General features: G+C 32.5%; 1 protein-coding gene across 1 annotated transcript in view; it reads right to left on the bottom strand.

Moving 5' to 3' along the window:
• The window catches only part of LOC115237417, a 71,779-nt gene extending 60,411 nt beyond the window's left edge, over positions 1 to 11,368 (bottom strand). Inside the window, exons 1-2 of the mRNA XM_029810425.1 lie at positions 11,174 to 11,368; positions 10,868 to 10,913 (exon numbers count right to left, since the gene is read on the bottom strand). Coding sequence (XP_029666285.1) covers positions 10,868 to 10,913; positions 11,174 to 11,277 — 150 coding nt within the window. The 5' untranslated portion in view covers positions 11,278 to 11,368. The remainder of the gene's footprint in view (positions 1 to 10,867; positions 10,914 to 11,173) is intronic.
• Between the last annotated feature and the right edge of the window lie 9,608 nt (positions 11,369 to 20,976).

The following is a 20,976-nucleotide window of genomic DNA, read 5'->3' as shown; positions in this document are numbered from 1 at the left end:
AGCGTCGGATATAAAGTAAATAATTCATAACGCATGCCTTTCAATGACACGTGGGCTCAAAGTGAGGGGTGGCTCAGGATAAGAGAGATGATTTGTTCCGGCGCACATGATGCACTTCCGGTACACTTCACATCCCGCCGATAACTACGCCCGCCCGTAAATCTTCCCTCCTCGACGCGACGCGCCGCGACGCGGAATTTCATCCTGTATAAGCAATTTATCGGGGACGGCGCTCTCCGTCTCCTGTATGGGAGGAAAATTTGTCATGGCCGACTGACGGCTGGGTTTTACGGATGACAAAAAGGTTCTTCATCGCGAGAATCTCTCTTACCGCGGAGCTCTACAAAATTATAAATTGGGAGTCGTTTACCCTACGGTTGATATCGCGCTCTCGCTTCAAACGTGGTGACACGAAGACGAATAATGCGATTTTTCGCTTTATTTCGACACGAGTCGCGTAAGGATAAACATACATTTTACATTACAAGCTAAGTATCGACATATAGATTGCTAAACCATAAGAAAAAAAAATAGAGGTTGCTCGATAAAAATTAACACTCCATGCAAAGTTGCTTGTAATAATAAATTTTCGCTCTCAATTTTTTTTTTCATATTTTTGAAGTCCCGCACAGGCTCTCTCGAGAATCTGTCAGTTTCAAATGTCTATGCAAATAACTCTTTTTGTTTGCCCGACTAAACTTTGCTCAACGATGGACTAACGCGATTTTAGTTCGCCGCGAGATGTCAGGAAGAGAATCTTGAATAATTTATATAAGACAAGAAAAACTTGGTTTCCGTGTATAATGTATGCGGACGAGTAATATTTTGTCTGACGAATATATTGTTGGCGAATTGAGGGAAAAATAAACATGGGGGTCTCGATTTTCATACATTCATCACAATGATTTTTATGAGAATTTTTCATACTTGTCCGTATCTAATCATTTGTGTCATTTTTTTACGTCTACGTGTATAAATTGATTAATATACGTTAATATAAAACAGATATCCGTAGAGCATGGCATAATTCGCAAATTAAATTTTAACTTAAATTTTTAAATTGCTTTAAACTCTTGAGAAAAACTTCAATTTCAAATAACAGATACTGTGAAAAATTTATAGTTCTAAGTTCTAAGATGTATACTTGACGTTTTAAAATACCGATCTATTTTTTTATTTATTATATATTCCATTCTTCCTTCTTTATATAAAGAAAATGAATAGACAGTACGTGATGAGATGTCTTCTCAAAAATTCTAGCAACCTCTGAATTCGTCGATAGAATTCCGCACGCATTTCAATTCGATAATAATACGAGAACAATAACAGTAGAATTCAAGGTTCAGAGAACGATGGTCGTAACGCTCGAACGGAAGAAACAGTTGTTTCAATATCTGAACAGCGAAACCGCTGCGTCACTACCGGTATTAATTGCGAAATAGTGATTGATGGGCCAAGAAAGGATAGACTCTGAGAAAAATCGCCATCTCAGTGAGCCAACGTGTCAACCGCGGTTCGAAATCAGTGATTGATGGGATTAATCAAAATGCGAATTTTGAAAATTACCTGCGACAGACGTCTGTCGCAAGTCTACAAAATAAGGAAAAGCAGACAGATGAAACTTTAAAGTTATCTAACTACTTTAACAATATCAGTACTTTCTAAAGAGATAATGCTATTTTAAAAGGATAACACTATTCTAAAAAGATACGTCAACTATTCGTTCGCAAATATTTTTATTCTTGTAGATATCGATACAGTTTTGAAAATAAGCAGAAAAAAATATTATTAAAAATACTTTAATACTGTAATATAAATTATATTATATATTGACAGGAAAATATTTTATACTATGCAAAAGAATATAATAAAAAAGATTCTCAATTTCTTTAAACTTCACAGACACGATATATTAAATCAATGAAATAACTGTCAGTGGCTTATGCTCTTCTTTCCCAACCCCTCTCTCGTGCTATCTCTTACATGCAAGTAGCTTTAAACAGTAAAGTCAAATAGCTCGAAATTTATTGCTGATGTCCCTTCTCTTCGCTTTAAGCGAATATGAAAGCGTTTGCAAAAGTTTTTAAGATATAGAATATCACAAGATTTTCAGTCTTGAGAGAAAAAATACTTTGAATTTCACTATCAGTTTCTTCTGTGTCGTCACGTCTTTTTTAAGATCTACTACTCGGTTTAGAGACGATAAAACGCACGTTTCCTGGCACAACGGAACATTTCGCCCTTACGTCGAACAAAAAGTCCGGAAAGCATGTTCGCATATTATATGTGTATCACTAAGAAATAGCGATATAATAATTGTAACTGTTAGTCGTCATTCGATATTATTTTATTTTATTTTCTTATAAAATAATAGACCGTTAAATAAGAAATAGAAATAATAAATAAAACAATAATGAATTATTAATATAACGCATTATTTTTACAGATTGAAAGTTTTATGATATGATTTGAAGGCAGATATTTATCCGTGGGATCACAAAATTGGCATAATTGAATCTGCATTCAGGAGATGCTCCATAGATTCTTTGTAGAAAACTGAAAAAGAGAGAAGAAAGCATCTATCTCCTTTTCCTTTGTAATTTTTTGCTTCCGAACGATAAGAGCGAAACAAAACTGCGTTCGCGCTTTGAAAAGCCTCTCGCGGTTTTTCCCTCTCGCCTTTTTTGCGATGTCAGAACGGTCGATGAAGACCTTTCAGACAGAATGAGATTTCTTCGACATGGAAAAAGCGGCAAATTTAGGCGACAATATGTATATATATATATATATATAATATATATGTGTATATATCAGTAATATATTACATCCTTCTCTCTTAACCTCAGCAATCGATTTGCTGATTTTCCTTTTATGCTTATCACAATCGAGAATAATTACATCATTTATATCAGTCGTAAAAAAGTTATGGAATCGACACTAAAAATTTAGATACATTTCCTTTACGTAGATATGAAAAATCTCTCTTAGCGAATTATTAATTTTTTAGCAAATTAATTATATATTATAATTAATGTATAATTACTATAAAACAATACAAATTAATTATAATATATAATTAATACCCTTAATTTATCCAGTTCGAAATATATAAATTGACATATAATTTTGAAAATTCAAATAGGCGCTGAATTTTTCGATCCGTAGTTAATTCTATTTGATACAAGATATTCTCTAATCCATATCTATTTAAAACGAGAGAAAACCGTACGATCTAGAGAAATGAAATTTTATATTATATAAATAAATCGCATAAATTAATTTTCTCTCTAAGAGCTTGCAGATTTATACAAATAATTAATGTCAAAAATTTTTATAACAAATGGTAATGTTGATAAAAATCAGATATTTAATCCGGCTCCTTATTGGCTTCGTTAAAACATGTACAATTTATTTCCAATATAGGTACGTATATGGTCGACACAAACAACATGAGATTTTAAAAAAATACAAAGCTAATGTTACATATGCCCGCAGCTACGAATTTTTGCGGTACGTGCAAATGACTATACATGTGATACACGTGTCTGTCTACTACGTGACATATAAAGTTGCATTTTTCTATCCGCGTTCTCTTCATATTCGCTACAATATGCACAAATTTTTATATCCAAATTAAGGGGTATATAATTAAAGAGAATTCCGAATTTAATATTTATTCTATAAAATGCCTCAAAATATCATCAGATATATTTTTAACAATAAACTCTCCGGTTAATTTGAAGTCGATTTCTCCTTAGCGAAAATGTTGAGAAAGACCATTATTTTTTACACATTTTTATATTCTGCATCATATAGTATCCTTACAACTTAAATTAAAATAAATTCTATTTGAAATTAACTGAAGAATATAATTTTGTTAATCTGTGACCTTCACAAAGTTTAATTCGTAAAAATCTTTCTTTTTTTCAATCGATTATAACTCGAAAATTATGTATTGATATCTTGACATTTTCGCTAAGGATAAGAAAAAATCATTTTCAAATTGGCTAAAAAATCTGTTATTAAAAGGACATCCGGTGGTTTTGACACTCTATATATACAATGCATCGTGATATTTTTAATGCAATATTTCTATCTTTCCGAATGCGAAGGAAATTTCTCATCATTGATCGCACCTCGTTCGATATTCGTACACAACAAAAATAGAAGTAAACCTTGACACAGGAAACCAAATTTTGAGATAGAAATCAACGAAAAACAAAGATTGCAATTTTTTTTATATATATTAATATAATATATTAGATAGATATAATATTAGATTTTTTCTATCTACTATGTTCTCTATTAAAAATTTAAAAAAACGCTCGCGTAGAATTCAGTAGAAGAGAAATGTGAAAGACGAGAAGTCAAAAAGGGAATCTAAATTTAATATGATGAGATTCGATAAAGAAATCCGAAAAATGTGTTTGATAACAATAACAAGATTATAATAGAGGAAAGTTCAATATTATATACGCTACATTCAAAGCTAGAGTTTCAACTTTTGCGCGAATTTTTGCATTACGATCGAATCTGACGTAGAAAGCTTTCGCACGTCATAAGAGAATTCAATCTCTGACGGGTAGGTACAACGTCTCCTGCAACATTGGGAATACGAGCTGGCTTCGTAATATACATTCACGTCAGCTGGTGTGGCTTGCGCGAGGTCGTTATGAAATTCAACTTTGCGTTACATTTTCCCCGGACGCTCTCTTAAGTCAGTCATTACGGTTGGCTGGCTGTCGGGATTCCTTTTATCACAAGGCGGTTCGGCTCGGAGCCAAAACCGAAGATACATTGGTGCCCACGTTTGTTCACCGACGCGAATGATAACTCCGTCTTCCGGTTGTACGCGCGGTTGCAGTAAACGTAAACGACGTTTTGTGAATCTCTACTGGCCCTCGCGACGGAAAGGAACGTGGTTTACACAACAATAAACAACGAGTCCTATTTCTCTACCTCTATTATACGTTAAATATAATTACCTTTGTTTCTAATCTAAAAACAATTCGTTAAAGATATAGAAACAACGAAATAGCCCCAAGCAATTAACATAATAAATCCAACGTATACACTTTTACGAGATTAAAGGGGAAAAAGCGTCTGCGCGTATCTTTATTTATATGATATTTTATACTAATACAATTAGTAGAGAATATTCCATCAAATTGACAGATATTTTAGAAATATTTGACATAGAGAGGAAGAACGTAATAATGTATAAATTTAATCGTGTTTATCCAGCGTAATATAAATAATAAATCTCGAGTGTATTTTGGATTAAATTTCACTTCCACGTCTCTCAATAGATTAAATCGGTGTCTAAATCGGTCGGTCGACCTCGGAGAAAAAGCACGTGGTACACGGATGGCTGAATAATTCCCTATATCAGCCGTATTACATCTCGAAATGAATGACCTTTCTCGGAAATTGAGAGGGGAATCACGGAACTTTGTTACATGTTATTTCGTGTATTACTGCACGATCCTGCGGTTCTTCTCTCTTCCCGTTTTTGCCTTTAACCCTATCGCGTTGCCCGCTGCGTAACAAACGCTGCGCATAATTTCTGGTCACGCGTTATGCAAATGTGGTCCGATACGAGGTCGACTGTCTAATTCGAGACGTGGCTCCCCTTCAAACGAAGAGAAAACACATACCGTCCAAGCATCGCGCTCAGAGGGGATATTAAAATTGCAACTAGGCGAGCGCATAGACGAGCACCGAGGGTAGTTACCGACCGGCTTTAAATTAACACCCCTGTGGATGAAACTTCATACACAAATATGTATACACGGGAGATGAATAAATATCTTTTCCATGCTTTAGATGACCGCGAGTATTTTCACATTTTATACGACGTCGATTAAAGATAATATTTATCGAGGCGCGAAATGGAATTAGAAAATTGCGAAATAAGAGGTAATAAAATTCGCACTCGATTTCTTTTTGTCTCGCGAGCGCTCGGCGACAAACGCGCAATCAAGGCGTTGATGTGATCTTTGATAACATTAAGATGATTATATCGCAAATGTTTGTTAAATCCGTTTAAAACATTAATACTGCTACCGTGAAACGGAAACTTTTAATGAGATAAGATAGTAATGAGATATAATTTTAGATATAAGAAGATATAATTGTTATGTTAGAGAGACTCAGTTTTTTGTAATTAAAGATTATTTCTGAAATATGTTTAAATAACATTTTTATAAAATAAAGATTGTATGTCGCAAAGTTCTCCATAGTTGTGAGAAACATAAGCAAAGATCACGTTACTTCTCTTCTTCTTGCGCGATCTAATTTCATAATTAAGTGTGATAAAATCTCAACATATATTTGTTGCAATGTTTACGGCAATATCGAATATACTGCAACACTTCCCCAGAATTATAATGACATTATCGAGTTATAGTATATACAGCAACTTCAGAAGAGAGAGAATCCCTCTCCAGGGATACGAGTTAACGATGTTGCGGGAGTTCTGACAGCAATGTGATCCACGAACTATATAAATTGTGCTGCGAGCTATGCAAGAGGTGATTACACTTTTCCGACAAAGAATAAACATCATTAAAGTTAATCTAGATCTAGAGTGAACACGATTATCATGAAATTTGAAAATAAGCTCTTATAATTTTCACTTAACATACAAATTGCATTTTGCTGTCAGAAGCAGCCAAATACATTCGACTTTTATAAGCATAAATTCTGCAAGTCGCGTATATTTTTTACTTTCAGATATTTTATAGAAGAAGATATTAGACGTTTCCTTTTTATTTCAAATGTATTTGAAACAATTCTTTTTCTTTTTTATACAAAAGAATATTCGATATTATATGTTTCAAATATTTATATAAAGTCTTTATCTGGATTCTTTGTCAAGAAGATTTTGAGATTTCTCTTTTCGAAAACTAAAACCTTGGTGCTTCATGCAAGACAATGCGGTGTTTTTCGCTTCAAGTATCAAACGTTTCATTTTCGATTTTCTAGAATCAGTACGTACTATCGTTTTCTTAGATCAGTTGTCTAATCTTTTCTCCGATAAGCTATATAAAAGAACATGTAGTATTTCTTTTAATCATTTCTTTTATCTGTGTTCTTCTTCTTAGATTTGAAAGAATTGTATTTTTCAATTAAAAGAAATACTTTATTTTCAATTTAATTTTACAATTCCTTTCATATATGATTTCTTCCAAATAATATTTAAATCAAAAAATTGTATGATATAGAAAAGAACGCAAAATATTTTTGCTAATATTGTATTTCTTATCTTTATATGTATGTAATTTGGAAAGCTTATCTTACATATCTACGGGGACTCGCATCTTTCGCGATAATAACTACCATTACATGTTACAACCGTAATCTATCAAACCGAATCCGACTAGGTCCAGGCAAAACGAGATTTTCTATCGTCATTTAGATCGTATCCCTCAAAAGACCTTGGCGGAAATGTTGCGTGTGCTAAATTTTATCCTGAGGGTGCCAATCGCGATTCCCACATATTAATCAAAGATTTTCTGCGAAGGAATATCTCTCTCTTCACTATCAGACAGCTAAAAGTTAGCGCTGTATCTCACTCTTAATCCCCTCCTCTCGCTCTTGTAATAAAATTTAGACATTTAACAAATCTATTAAATGCATGAAATGTACAATGATTTGTAGAAACTGAAATAACTAAACAATAATTTTGTGATATTCTAATTAGACCATAAAAAAGTTAATCTAAAATTGATTAAATTATTTTATTTGACGAAAAAAATATTATTATATAAAATATGATTAAAAATATAGTATCGAAAATTTTAAAATAAGTAGATTTTTTGCGTTGCTTTTATTCATCACAAAGAATCAAGTGTATCAACAAAATCATGGAAGTTTTAAGGAATCTGTTGAAAGATTTTTATTAAACATTTATAAATTCTCTCAGTACAACAGAAATTTATTCCCATTCGAAATGACAAAGCGGAAGGCCACGAAAATTGTCTTTTGTGATTTTGTACGTATAAGATGATCTTCAGACCCTATGCACAGTTGTATCTCATCTTCCTGGGATATTGGATTTTCTAAGATCGCACGAAAGGACCATGGTCAGTCAGACATTTCGCACGCAATCATCCAAGTATTGTGTATTAATACAGATATATAGGGATAAGAGAAAACCGACAACCCGCGACCGCAATTGCACCCTAGTTCTCCCGAGCAGCTTAATTAATCCAATATCCGTTGGTGCTTATTTCTATTGACTTCTTAATTAACGTTGAATTGCTCTCGCAACGCAAACCGTAATATCGTGGCCACTTTGTTGCCACGTTTCCGCTTTCTTGCTATCACCTATAATTTACAAAGGAAGTTTTTTAAGGGAGTTAAAAAAAAGAGATCTTTATCGTTTTAAATTCAGTATAATTTCATCTAATACGATACGGTGATAACTGTAAAGCGTTTGTTAAAAATCGATTAAGTGAATAATTGACTAAAGAAGGCTGATTTTCCAGAAAGTTATAGCAAAGATTTAATCGTGCAAACAATGTTGCTTCTTAAAAAATTTGAAAATCTTTAAAAGATGTTAGGAAAATTGTCATGCCTTTTAAAAATAGTCAGCAAAACGAACGCGAATATTTCCTAGCATATAAAACAAACCTAATGATCCTAACACAATTTGTCAAAAGATGTTGCTTGCTCTGTTATGCTATTCATCTTTTTGATAGCTGGATCAGGGAGAGAAAAGTTGTGGGGCTTCCAACAGTAATAATTAACAGAACAACATCGTATGTCAAAGCCACAAATATTTCATTAACGTTATTAAATGATCCGTCGTAAAGTTCTTGACGCTGTCTGAAGAGCACTTTGAGGGGACTAGCAGAATTTCATTAATCAACCGCCGATAATGGCGGTGACGTGTCAAACAATGGTCAGCTTGGCATTAACCACGCCCCGATCAGAATCTCGTAATTACTCCTCACGCTTTCCTAATTAACCTAGATTAAAAATGCGTGATCGTTATCGATTAACAAGTGAATAAACAATGAAAGTATCAAAGTCTTTTCTTAAAGAAGAAGACTATATTCATATTAATCTTTTTATGTAAAATAATATTTTAGATTAAAGTGATCATATTTAAATCATTTATATAAAAGTCAATCGAAATTTCTGCGAAACCTTTAAAGAAACAGGAATAGAGACAGTGATTAAAATCAATATACAGATATTATTTTAGATTATTATTTAATTATTAATAAGAATGTTAAAATTACAGGTTCTCAAGAAATTGTATCAAAATTTCAACAAATATTTATTTTAATTATTGTGTAATTCAATCTCACGTGCAAGATTCGACAAGAACTCTTTTAAAATCATTCGCAGAAATTATGTTTTCTGCATAAAAGAAAAGTTTGAATCCACAAATTAAGTGTGAATTAAACGGGATGATCAATACCGATAAAGTATCATAAAGAACATGCTAAACGAGTTAAGAAAACCGATGTTCGGATTCAAGCTGGCGTTGCAGATTTGCGTCTCTGGATCACGTCCAAAAATAAGTTCGCATGAACGACCACCAGGGAGATTTTATAACGTCATTTATTTACCAAACGCTGAGCACGGAATCACCAATCAAACCTTGCATCGCGATCGCAAACTACAAATATATTATCGCGTTTTTGCATAAGTTTCAGAAAATAAATATTTGTTTCCGTTACATAAAGTAAGCAATATATTGCTTCAAGATTATAGAGTTCATAGTTAAAAATATATATTATTAATCCCCCCCTCCGTAGATGATTACGATACGGTGTGACCGCAAGCTGACCAGCTAATTAATAGCTTTGTGACCACAGATCTGTACGTTTATTAGCTCATCTGAACATTGATCTTGAGTTGACTAGCCTTACTCACTCGCGGTCATCTTCAAATTTAATTAACGCAACTTCAAATTCAATTCAGATAACATCGAGAACTTTGCGACAGGTATTTAATAACGTTAATGAAATATTTGTGGCTTCGACATACGCAACTGTCAAGTCTTTAATTTTTTAACAAACTATGATAATAATTTTGCATCGTAACGTGAAAAAAAATTGGGGAGATTGAATTATAATGCCCAATTTGCGGCTTAATTATTTTTTAATAGAATAGCAAACTACTTCGCTTAAAGTACTTTAATTCTATTTTATAACGGAAAGATTGTGGAAAGTATGCCGAGAGCTTTAAAACAGATAATTCGTATATACGGTAGCCTTTGACAAACGGCGTCAGGAATAGACGTCAAAAGGAACGGAATGATATACTTGTCCATTTGTAAAGACATTGCAAATTGCTTTATCTGCTACTGAGCAAACGTCTTCCTGTATCCGCATTGTAACCACCCACACCCGTCCACCGTATCAACATCAACGTGCCTCTCTACGCAATGAATTTACTCCTCAAGCCTGCTTTAAGAGGATTTGTTGTTTCGTGCTTATACATTGTGCGATTATAATTCACTATGTACGAACTAATGCAAGGATCCTTCCGTGTGGACGCGACGAGATACGACTGAAAATAAATATTTCTATAAAGTTACCGCGTAATGAAAAGTTAAGTTTACTTTCTCGAATGTTTTAACAGATTTGACAGATTTCAATTTTTAAAAGTAACTTTAATAACTTCAACTTTTGTGAAAAAGTATATAATAATAAAATTACAAGACAGTTTCTTCTTTTTTTTTTTGAAAAATTTACCTTTTATAATTAACGTCCTTTTTTAAATAGCGAATTTGAACAATGTAACATATTTTCGAGCGGCAAAATCAAATTTATGAGCATGTTAAGAAGTGATGTCGCGATTCACAAGGACATTAAACATGCTCGTAATGCTGTAGTTATCAGCCTACCTGTTGAAGCAGCCTAATGGGAACGATCGAACAGCAGGTTGTGGCTCTGTGAGATTACAATAAATTCCGAGTTATGAACAAAATTTGTGCGAGTGTCAAAGTCAGATCTATCTATTCCGTTTATGCGAAAACATTTCATTGCAACGTTAATTAATTAATAATAGTAAAAAATAATATTAATTTTCTATCGCATCTTTAGAAACAGAAGATGCAGCAGTTGAATTAAAGGGTAGTGCGACTGATTCATAATGCATGATAATTTGTAATGCTAGATAATTTAAATCAATGTCAAAATTTCTTATATACCTTATGAAACACGCATTTCGTGACATTTCTTTCTGACAGAGATATGTCAAATATAGTCGCAAGACAAAAAGTAAGGTGGAAAAGAAATACAGCTCTTGAACCATGATAATTAAAAGACGTAGAAGCAAATATTCTTTCCATTTTCTTTCGATATTGTATGTTAGAAAAGATGCATTTTTATTCTATAGATTATTATACTATATTATTTCGTAATATAAATAAAAATATCTATAATATTATAAAATTAAAAGAATATCACAATTAAGATTAAAAATCGATTAACGAAAAGATATTGTAAGATTGTAAAAATAAATTATTAGATTAAATTATCAAGTTTATTTCTTTTTTGCAGATTAACTTTGTGAAACAGAATAAAATTTAAACAATTTTCATCTAGAGCTGCAAATATGTGTAAGAGAAATTTCTTTCAAATTTATTTTATAAGTTTTGAAAGTAAAATGTAAAGTACAATTTTGCTTCTACATTTCTCGTTTGCCACGAGAGAACCTTATTTTATTATGCAAAATAAATATCGGAAATCTGTGCGACAATTCGTCCACAGCTCATTACATGTCAATTTGCTGATACGAAGCGTCGCATTATCAGCGGGGTTACAATCGATAATAATTCGACATATCGTCGTGTCGTCCTTTGGCAAATTCGATCGAATTTGAGCGGTTGAAACATTATCGGATAAATTAAAGGGGCGAGATCGATTAGCGTGCGATAACGAGACGAAAACCGATGGTCGCGACAATCTCTCGATCTCTCACTCGCGCGGACTTTCGTTATCGCGTATTCTCGCATGCTCGACCGAAAGAGCACTCGACCCATTGATTTTGAGACGAGAAGGAGCTGGCAGTCGGAGGAGAGAGAGGAAGAGGTCGAGAAATAGGGTGGAAATGGGCGCGGGAGACGAAGAATGGCGGGACAGACGACGCCAGCACTTTTGGAACACGCAGACACGGTGGCGAAGGCCAGACTGCACCACCCTACTAGAATCGATACGTCAATCGTCCCTATGGACGGCACGGAAACGGTGGCGAAGCGAGTAGGGAGTGAAAGATGAGAGAGGAGAGAGAAAGAGAAAGAGGGAGAGAGATAGAGAAAGGGGGGAGAAAAGATGGATAGAGAGATAGATGAAGGAACGAGGCCGAGGCAAGCAAGACATCTCCGAACGATAGTTGTATGTAAGAAAAATATGTAGGAAAAATTTCAGATAATCCTAGTAGAAATACTACGTGAATGGCAACTCTCAAGAGTAGTATAGTGAATTCAAAGAAGTAGATATAGTATGGTAAATATGTCCAGACAAAAGATCTCCGAAGAAAGAACTTGATAAATTCCTCTTCTTAGAAAAAGAGGAAGAAGGTTTTATACCGTATAGATAAATAAAAAAGATTTTTCCTAGTAATCTCCTTCCTATCCCACATCTTATTCTACATATATCTTAAATATATTATATATATTCAATACATTTTAGTATTATAATCGCAAAATCATCTCCAGATGAAAATAAAAAATAATTTGATTTATCACTCACCGGTACGCAACGGTGGTGTTACAGAGCACAATGTTGATCTGTAAAATACAAATGTATCCAAATTATATATATAAAGTATATTCAAAATAATTAATATTTTAAAAGATAATTATTTTGCGCAATTAAATATTTTATTTGCCTTTGAAATAGATTAGATAGATTTAATAAAAAAATTTATACACATAACATTCAAAGCAAATTGTTTTTATATACAAATTTCTACGAAATATATGCGGTAAAAACAAGAATTTAATTCTGATATATAAATAATATAAATAAAAAAATCTTAAACAATATGAAAATATTTTATACTTATAGAGCACACACATTAAATATTAATTATGACAAATATATTTTATAAAACTTGGAAAGATAAAAATAAATTTAGAATATTTTATATATACATTATACTACACGATAATGTAAAATTGATATCGCGAAATTAAACGAATAATGAATTTCACAGATAATAAATAAGAGATTAAATAAATAATATATTACTCACTTTACGATTGTACTTTGTCATCGTCTGATGCCTCCCCGGGCCTCCTCCTCCTCTCCTGTCTATTCTATTGTTTGCTAGTTTTTAATGGTGCTCATGATACATTCACTCGCAAAAACCGGTAAAACTTCACAAAAGGTAACACATCTCCGATTTTATTGCCACTTAAATATGTTCTGGTGTAATATATTTCACTCCCAAATTCGCGTAGTGACATGTTGAAAGCTGTTAACGAACTGCGAGAAATAGGTGAAACACATTACTGACAAAACATCCATGATCGTGTACCTATCCAGTAAATGTAAACAAACACTTTTTCGTCTGCTCTACAACAAATACAATGTACATAAACTTTACTTTTCCTACTATTATTTTATGATACCTGAGAAAAAACATTAAAACTGTGAAATTTCAATTTGTTATATCTCCTAAACCAATGCCGTCCCCCACTTATTTCTTGCGGGGAATTACTCAAAAAAATCTCTCCTACAACATATTTAAGTAGCGATTAAATCGAAAGTGTGTTACCTTTTATACAGTTTTATCTTAAAACCGATTAATTATCGTCCTGTAGGCACTAATCAGCAGAATACAAACGATTGCGTGTCATTTCCCCGATATTAATCTTACGCGACATGTATTTTATTTATTAATTTGCGACAAAAAAATAAGGTAAATCTACGATATGCTAAGCACTCGAAAATCGCACGATTTTACGAAATATTCGCAAGGTCAAATACCGCGTGCGACGAGAGATTCCTTACTATCGCGGAAATATTACTCGCTACGAAATTAATTCGTATACGGAATATTCCGTCTCTTGAATATTAAATTATTTATTAATAAACAGTTGACGTATATTACTATATTCTCGAATCGCCCTAAGCATCGTTAAAGAAACAATTACCGTCCGTAAAGATTATCTTAATATATATCGCAATAAAAAAATAATTTATAATTCTTATTCTCTGTCTGCTTGAAACACATACAAATCGCGCAAAATATCTACTCTAATAAATAGTTGTCTCGCCACAGTACAAATTGTCGATCGCGTGAGTTGATTATCCGCGTGATCCGATAATCGCTAATTGTAATAATTATATGGAATAATTGCATTTAATATCTTCTTGTCGCGATCGTAGTTTGCGAGATAATGTGACAATACGAAGGGATTATTACAATTAGAGATTATCGGGTTACGCGAATAATTAATTCACACGATTAATGATATAAGGCGATAGCTATTTAGCAAAGCAGATATTTCATGCTATTTATACATTTCGATTCAATTAAAAAAGAATAAAAAATAGCAATTATAAACTGTCGTTTCGTTATCATATTTATGAACGATTATTGTTTCTTTGCATGTGGATTCGAATATATTTTATATCGCGCTTTAAATTTTTCGTTGATTTAAATTAATTTACTTATCATTTTCGGATTGAAATACGCGCAGAAACAAGCAAATCACAGATCGAGTCAAGCAACAAAAAAGCGTAATACATCGATCGTTTAATAATTGAATAATTAAATTCAAAAAACAGATTATGTTGTATAAATAATTGTAACTAAATACGTACTTAATTAAAAGCGTTCTTTTTAACAATCGAAAAATTTTTAAATGTCAAAGTTTTCCTACGCGCACGCGTTTGATACGTGTTAAATAATCGTAGTTAAATATATTAATCTAAATATATATTAATCTAACGCCTTTAAATAAATTAAACATTGCGTACATTTAATGTATCGATAAAATGCAAAATACTGCGCGTTCATCTATATCTATATTCTGCCGATTAATCGCAATTAATCATATTTTCGCGAGTGAGTGTAACGTGAGTGCCATCAAGAAGCAGCAAAGGATAGACAGAAGAGGGGGAAGAGGCCTGTAAAGACATCGAACGACGGCAAGAGAGCAATCGTGGAGTGAGTACTTTATAACTTATTTAATCTCTTATTTGTTATTTGTAAAACTAATTGCTCGTTTATATCTCAGTGATAATCCATTTTTACATCATCATGTAATATAATGCATATAAAGTATATTTTTTATTTTTCTTGAATACTTAAAATATTTAAATAATTAATACATTGCGCGATATAAATATACAAATAAAATATTTTGATATTGTTTAAAATTTATTATTTAAATTATTTATATAAGAATTAGATTTTTATTTATCACATTTCATAGAAATTTATATAAAAAAAAATTCTTTTTGGAAGTTACACAAGTTCCTTTATTAAATATCTATTTAAAGAACAAGTAAAAAAATGTAATTGTCAAAAATAATCACTTTTTAAGATGTAAATTATTCTGAACGTTGCGTTAATAATTTGGATACATTTGTGTTTTACAAATCAATGTTGTGTACTGCAATTCCATCGTTGCGCATCGTAGTGCTAAAAAGTCCTAATCATCTTTCATTTTTATCTGGGGATAATAAAAGAGAAAAATTTCGCGAATATTATATATATCAAATATATATACATATAAAATATACATTAAAATGTAAATTTGTTTGATTGTCTTGGTTCATCAATAAAGTAATGGGAATGGGGTTAGTTGTACTGTCCGAAAATTGGTAAAAAGTTTGGCGCATATCGGTCGAGAAAAGCAATGTGCCGCTTGCACGAGCGAATTGACCGAGATAACGCGAGATAGATGATATATTTTGAAGATGTCATTCGCACACAGAACAATAGCATTTTTCGATACAATGCATGTATCAAAGTGAATATGTAAAGTGTACTAGACACATATTTTCTTTCAGCTGCAGATTCTCCATCTTGTCCCTATGTTATAAAAGATAACGTTATATAAAGATATGAAATCTTGTAAAAAATACTATCTCGTATAATTGTAAATTTTTACAACGGAGTCAAAGGTAGCAAATATTCTGTTTCAAACAGTTCTAACATGAATTGAAGCTCAAGATTTCTCGTCTATATACACAACTCATTCGTTATAAGAGAGGAGAATCAAAGCGTAGGCGGAAAAGAAGACGAAAGACACGTACCGGCTTCTGTCACAACGGATATTAAACTCGGGACTCTTTTGTGTACCGAATCGATGTACACGATAGTTATGTACAAATGCGTTTATTCGATTACAGATCAAAGTGGAGGGAAGATAAATAAGGAAATAAGACGTTCTCTAACAAAGAGCACGTAGGACAAAGTAAGTTAATAAAAATACTATAGAACTTCCATTATTTTTCCTAAACTAACTGGAAGATACAAATATTGAAATAAACAAATATTTTGATAATAAAACAATCTCTTCTCTCGGCATCAATTTTCACTAATTTAAAAAAAAAAAAGTTATAACGATTTGTAAAATTGGCAGTCTGTTTACGAGGTACAGCTGTTTAATTAACACAAATTTTTTAGCATACATATCTCTAAATATTATTTAAAAGAAAATAAAAATATATCGCAGAGAGAGAGAGAGAGAAAGAATTTAATTAATGTGAGTACTTTGATAAAAATATATATGGAATTGTTGACACATTGCGCAAAAAGAAAGAAGCTGACCAGTTTAATTTACGAGCATCCGTATTTTTCTTGATACGATCTTTATCTCGTGCGCATTATTCTTTTTTCATTTGTGAGGGATTGGACCATTTCGAGTACTTGACTCACTTGACGATAAAGAACGTGTGTACATATTCACGTATTCGCTTATGACTCTCGCATTAGACGACTCATTACTGGCAAACACATACACAGTCAGAGATCTGGCAGTGCTATTATCCGAAATTCTTTTACGGTCAAGAATACGCGCTCATAAATTACGCCGGCAATTTACGATCGAGTCTGTCTCTACGTAATGCTTGCATTTGTGCTCGTAGAAACGCTATTTTGGATCATGAAGCTCCTCGTTTCGCTCCATGTTCGACGTGAGCTTTTTATTCCTGAGTTGTGATGTACGTAACTATTACTAATAACATAATTACTCAGTCAGACGCAGTACATTACCGTAACTCAAAAGAATATTTTCAGAAGAATATTTTGATGATTTTCAAAGATATAAAATATAGATCGTAAATATTTAAAGAACAAATATTATTTTATTTAAATATTATTTTTCAACTCTCTTTCATGTTTATAATATTTAATTTAATTATAAAAATTAATATAACGTATGTGGTTTTCACATATTTTATATTCTATTGCGTTATCACAATTTGGTCTGTTTGCAAATCAAGTTCATATATAATCGAAGGGAGAAATAAAAATTCTGAATTACTTTACATTAAAGAGAATAATATGAAATCTTAATGATTCTTTTTAGTTACTACTTTCTTCCCTAAACATAGACTAAATGAAAAGCATTTATATAACTGCATAATACCCGAAATCGGTTAAAGTTCTGGGGATTTAGAAATATGTGATATATATATATATATATATATATATAGGGTAATGGCAAATAAATCTACTATCTTATGATAAATTTATAAGTTAGTACAAGATAATCAAAGAAATAAAATGCACAAGGTTTCTCACGTAATTACATCGTAAACATAAAAGAGAGTTAATTAAACTTTTGCCTTTTCGTTTTTCTAAAATATTTGCACCTCTCTTCATATTTTCCATCCGGCTTATCGTAGTAATCTGTAAATATTACAGCTACATTATGATATTAATCGCAACACTTCGAAATGGAATTAAGTAAAACAACATCTATTTATGATCTGTATCAGTCTTTTGATAGCTCAACTACAACAGTAAACTTTTTTATTGCAATGACAAAATAACTGTCTCTTGACAAACAAGAAAATAAAAAGATCAAACAACAAGGCAATCAGATAAACTATCGGTCTCGTGTAAACTAAACTGAATAAAATATTGGGCAATAACATTAATTACATAGTGCAATATATTGACAAGTTGCAGAATAAATGTTGAAGTTGATTGATTGGTGTAATATTAATTTATATATTATTCACACACACACGCAATATAATCATCCAATATATTTCACATATTACTTAATGATATTAATCGTGTACTTTACTTTTGATTCTGGTGGAAGTGAAATTTAACTTTCGGCTAATATTGTTCTTGTAAAAGATTGAAAAAAAATTAGATATGTAGAGATTTTTAATAATGCTGATAGAAATATATCATATTATACTCGAATAAAATCTTCCATAACTATCGGCACGCGATTCTAAAACTACTTGGCATTATTCCGACACGCGTATAAACTCTATCTTGATCGTGTATTCGTGATGATTATCATGACTCGGTAGACGTACAAGCCACGAATGCATTGTTATCGTCGTGAGTTTGCGAATGGAATAATCGAGCTTACACGACTCTCGCCACGAATTGCGCCTTGTGTGAAGTATCTTCGTTTCGTACCGGAAAGACGCAAAGCTATGCTACGTGCACTCAGATTTGTACAAAAGAGAACGCTTCCCCTCTCTCTTTCTCATCTTCCGTTCTTTTCATACTTTGCAAACTATACATAGTATCACTTTCGCGTGTTTCCTCTTCCAGTAAACCCGAGACGGATACGCTTTACGAAAAGAAATGCATTTTCTGCACGTCGCGTCGGTTTCGCGAGATATGAAAAAGCGTTTTGCCTCGTTCAATATCTGCGTAGAATTTTTCACATTTTGTTTTCTCAATAAATTGTAACATATACGATCGTATTATCAAATCACGATATTAAATTATTGTAAAATGTATTCGTGCGGAATAAAGGTCTATGTTATTCACCCCTCGAAACCACCAGAGATTTTCAATTTTTCAAAGTTTCTGTCTCTTTTCCGGAAAACTGTCTCGCATGACATGGACTCTTATCCGGTCGCGCACGTATCTCGATGCTCTTGGAAATGGAAGATACAAACGGCGGATCACGACATAAATTCACTCCCCTGTCAGTGCTCGCAGTAGCCACATTAAGCGCTATTCCCATAGTATTAAGAATTTTATTACCGTAGTAACGTAAGTTATTTCTCTTGCGCAACGTGCGAAAATCGGACGCCGACTACACGAATAGACTACGAATAAAATACTCTATATTCGCAATTTAACACATGCTTCGCGTAAAATCGTAATAAACCTTCAATCCATACCGGAAAGACGCAAAGCTATGCTACGTGCACTCAGATTTGTACAAAAGAGAACGCTTCCCCTCTCTCTTTCTCATCTTCCGTTCTTTTCATACTTTGCAAACTATACATAGTATCACTTTCGCGTGTTTCCTCTTCCAGTAAACCCGAGACGGATACGCTTTACGAAAAGAAATGCATTTTCTGCACGTCGCGTCGGTTTCGCGAGATATGAAAAAGCGTTTTGCCTCGTTCAATATCTGCGTAGAATTTTTCACATTTTGTTTTCTCAATAAATTGTAACATATACGATCGTATTATCAAATCACGATATTAAATTATTGTAAAATGTATTCGTGCGGAATAAAGGTCTATGTTATTCACCCCTCGAAACCACCAGAGATTTTCAATTTTTCAAAGTTTCTGTCTCTTTTCCGGAAAACTGTCTCGCATGACATGGACTCTTATCCGGTCGCGCACGTATCTCGATGCTCTTGGAAATGGAAGATACAAACGGCGGATCACGACATAAATTCACTCCCCTGTCAGTGCTCGCAGTAGCCACATTAAGCGCTATTCCCATAGTATTAAGAATTTTATTACCGTAGTAACGTAAGTTATTTCTCTTGCGCAACGTGCGAAAATCGGACGCCGACTACACGAATAGACTACGAATAAAATACTCTATATTCGCAATTTAACACATGCTTCGCGTAAAATCGTAATAAACCTTCAATCCATAAAATATTGTCATTAAATATATCGGAATATGAAGAGAAAACTTTTATTTCCATAATATACGATTAATATAATATATCCGTGATTTACGTTTCAATTTTGATAACTGAATGTAGCATATTCGTGAAGAATATTTTATGCTGACAAAATAAGAATGTGGAAAATATTCCTAGAAAATGTAGAATTCTCAAATATCTTTTCTAAATTTAATTTTCGGACGTAATTCCGCTCTGCTGCACATACAAATTAATAAATTTTAGCTTTTTCTAAAGAAAGGATAATAATATTTGATTTATTTTGATATATCGTTTTTTATAGACAAAAAATTTATATTGAAAACTAAGCACACAGATGCTACATCCCGAATTCGAAGCTAATTTATTCCGCGACGCAACGTGAGTCAGCTGTTAGTAGCGATCCAAGTAGTATAGCACTATCGTGTGTCAGACGCTAATGCCTCATGCTCGCGCGCGAAATGGAATGTCGGAACCCTCGCCAGCGAAAGTAATTTCGTCCCTTGATTAATTTCCCGGCACAACCTAAAAACATTTTCTCCGTACAATTTTCTGGTATATCCCTTCTCCTCTTCCTCTCATCGACAAAAAAAGCTAACGCGAATATGTCTGCGATATATTTGTGCAAAAATTGTAAAACAGAAAAATTGCTTTTTTCGATTTAGATTAAAATTTTAATTTAGAAAAAAGAGATTCTCTCTTTCTCTCGAAGTATTGTTAATGAAATAATCTCCCATTAAAACTTTTCTCCTGAGATAAAAATATTATATAAATTGTGTAAATATTATATGACAATTTTATGTCCCAAAATAAACAGATGACATTTTATTGCCAGATACTTTGACTAATTTAGAATTTTTTTCCTTGACAAAGGAATTTATTTTAAGCTTTTCTATATTTTTGTAGTATATATATATATATATATATTCACATTTTAA

This window comes from Formica exsecta, unplaced genomic scaffold (genome assembly GCF_003651465.1).
Source record: "Formica exsecta isolate Colony F162 unplaced genomic scaffold, ASM365146v1 scaffold295, whole genome shotgun sequence".
NCBI classification, from domain to species: domain Eukaryota; kingdom Metazoa; phylum Arthropoda; class Insecta; order Hymenoptera; family Formicidae; genus Formica; species Formica exsecta.
This window is presented reverse-complemented; position numbering and strand designations above follow the sequence as displayed.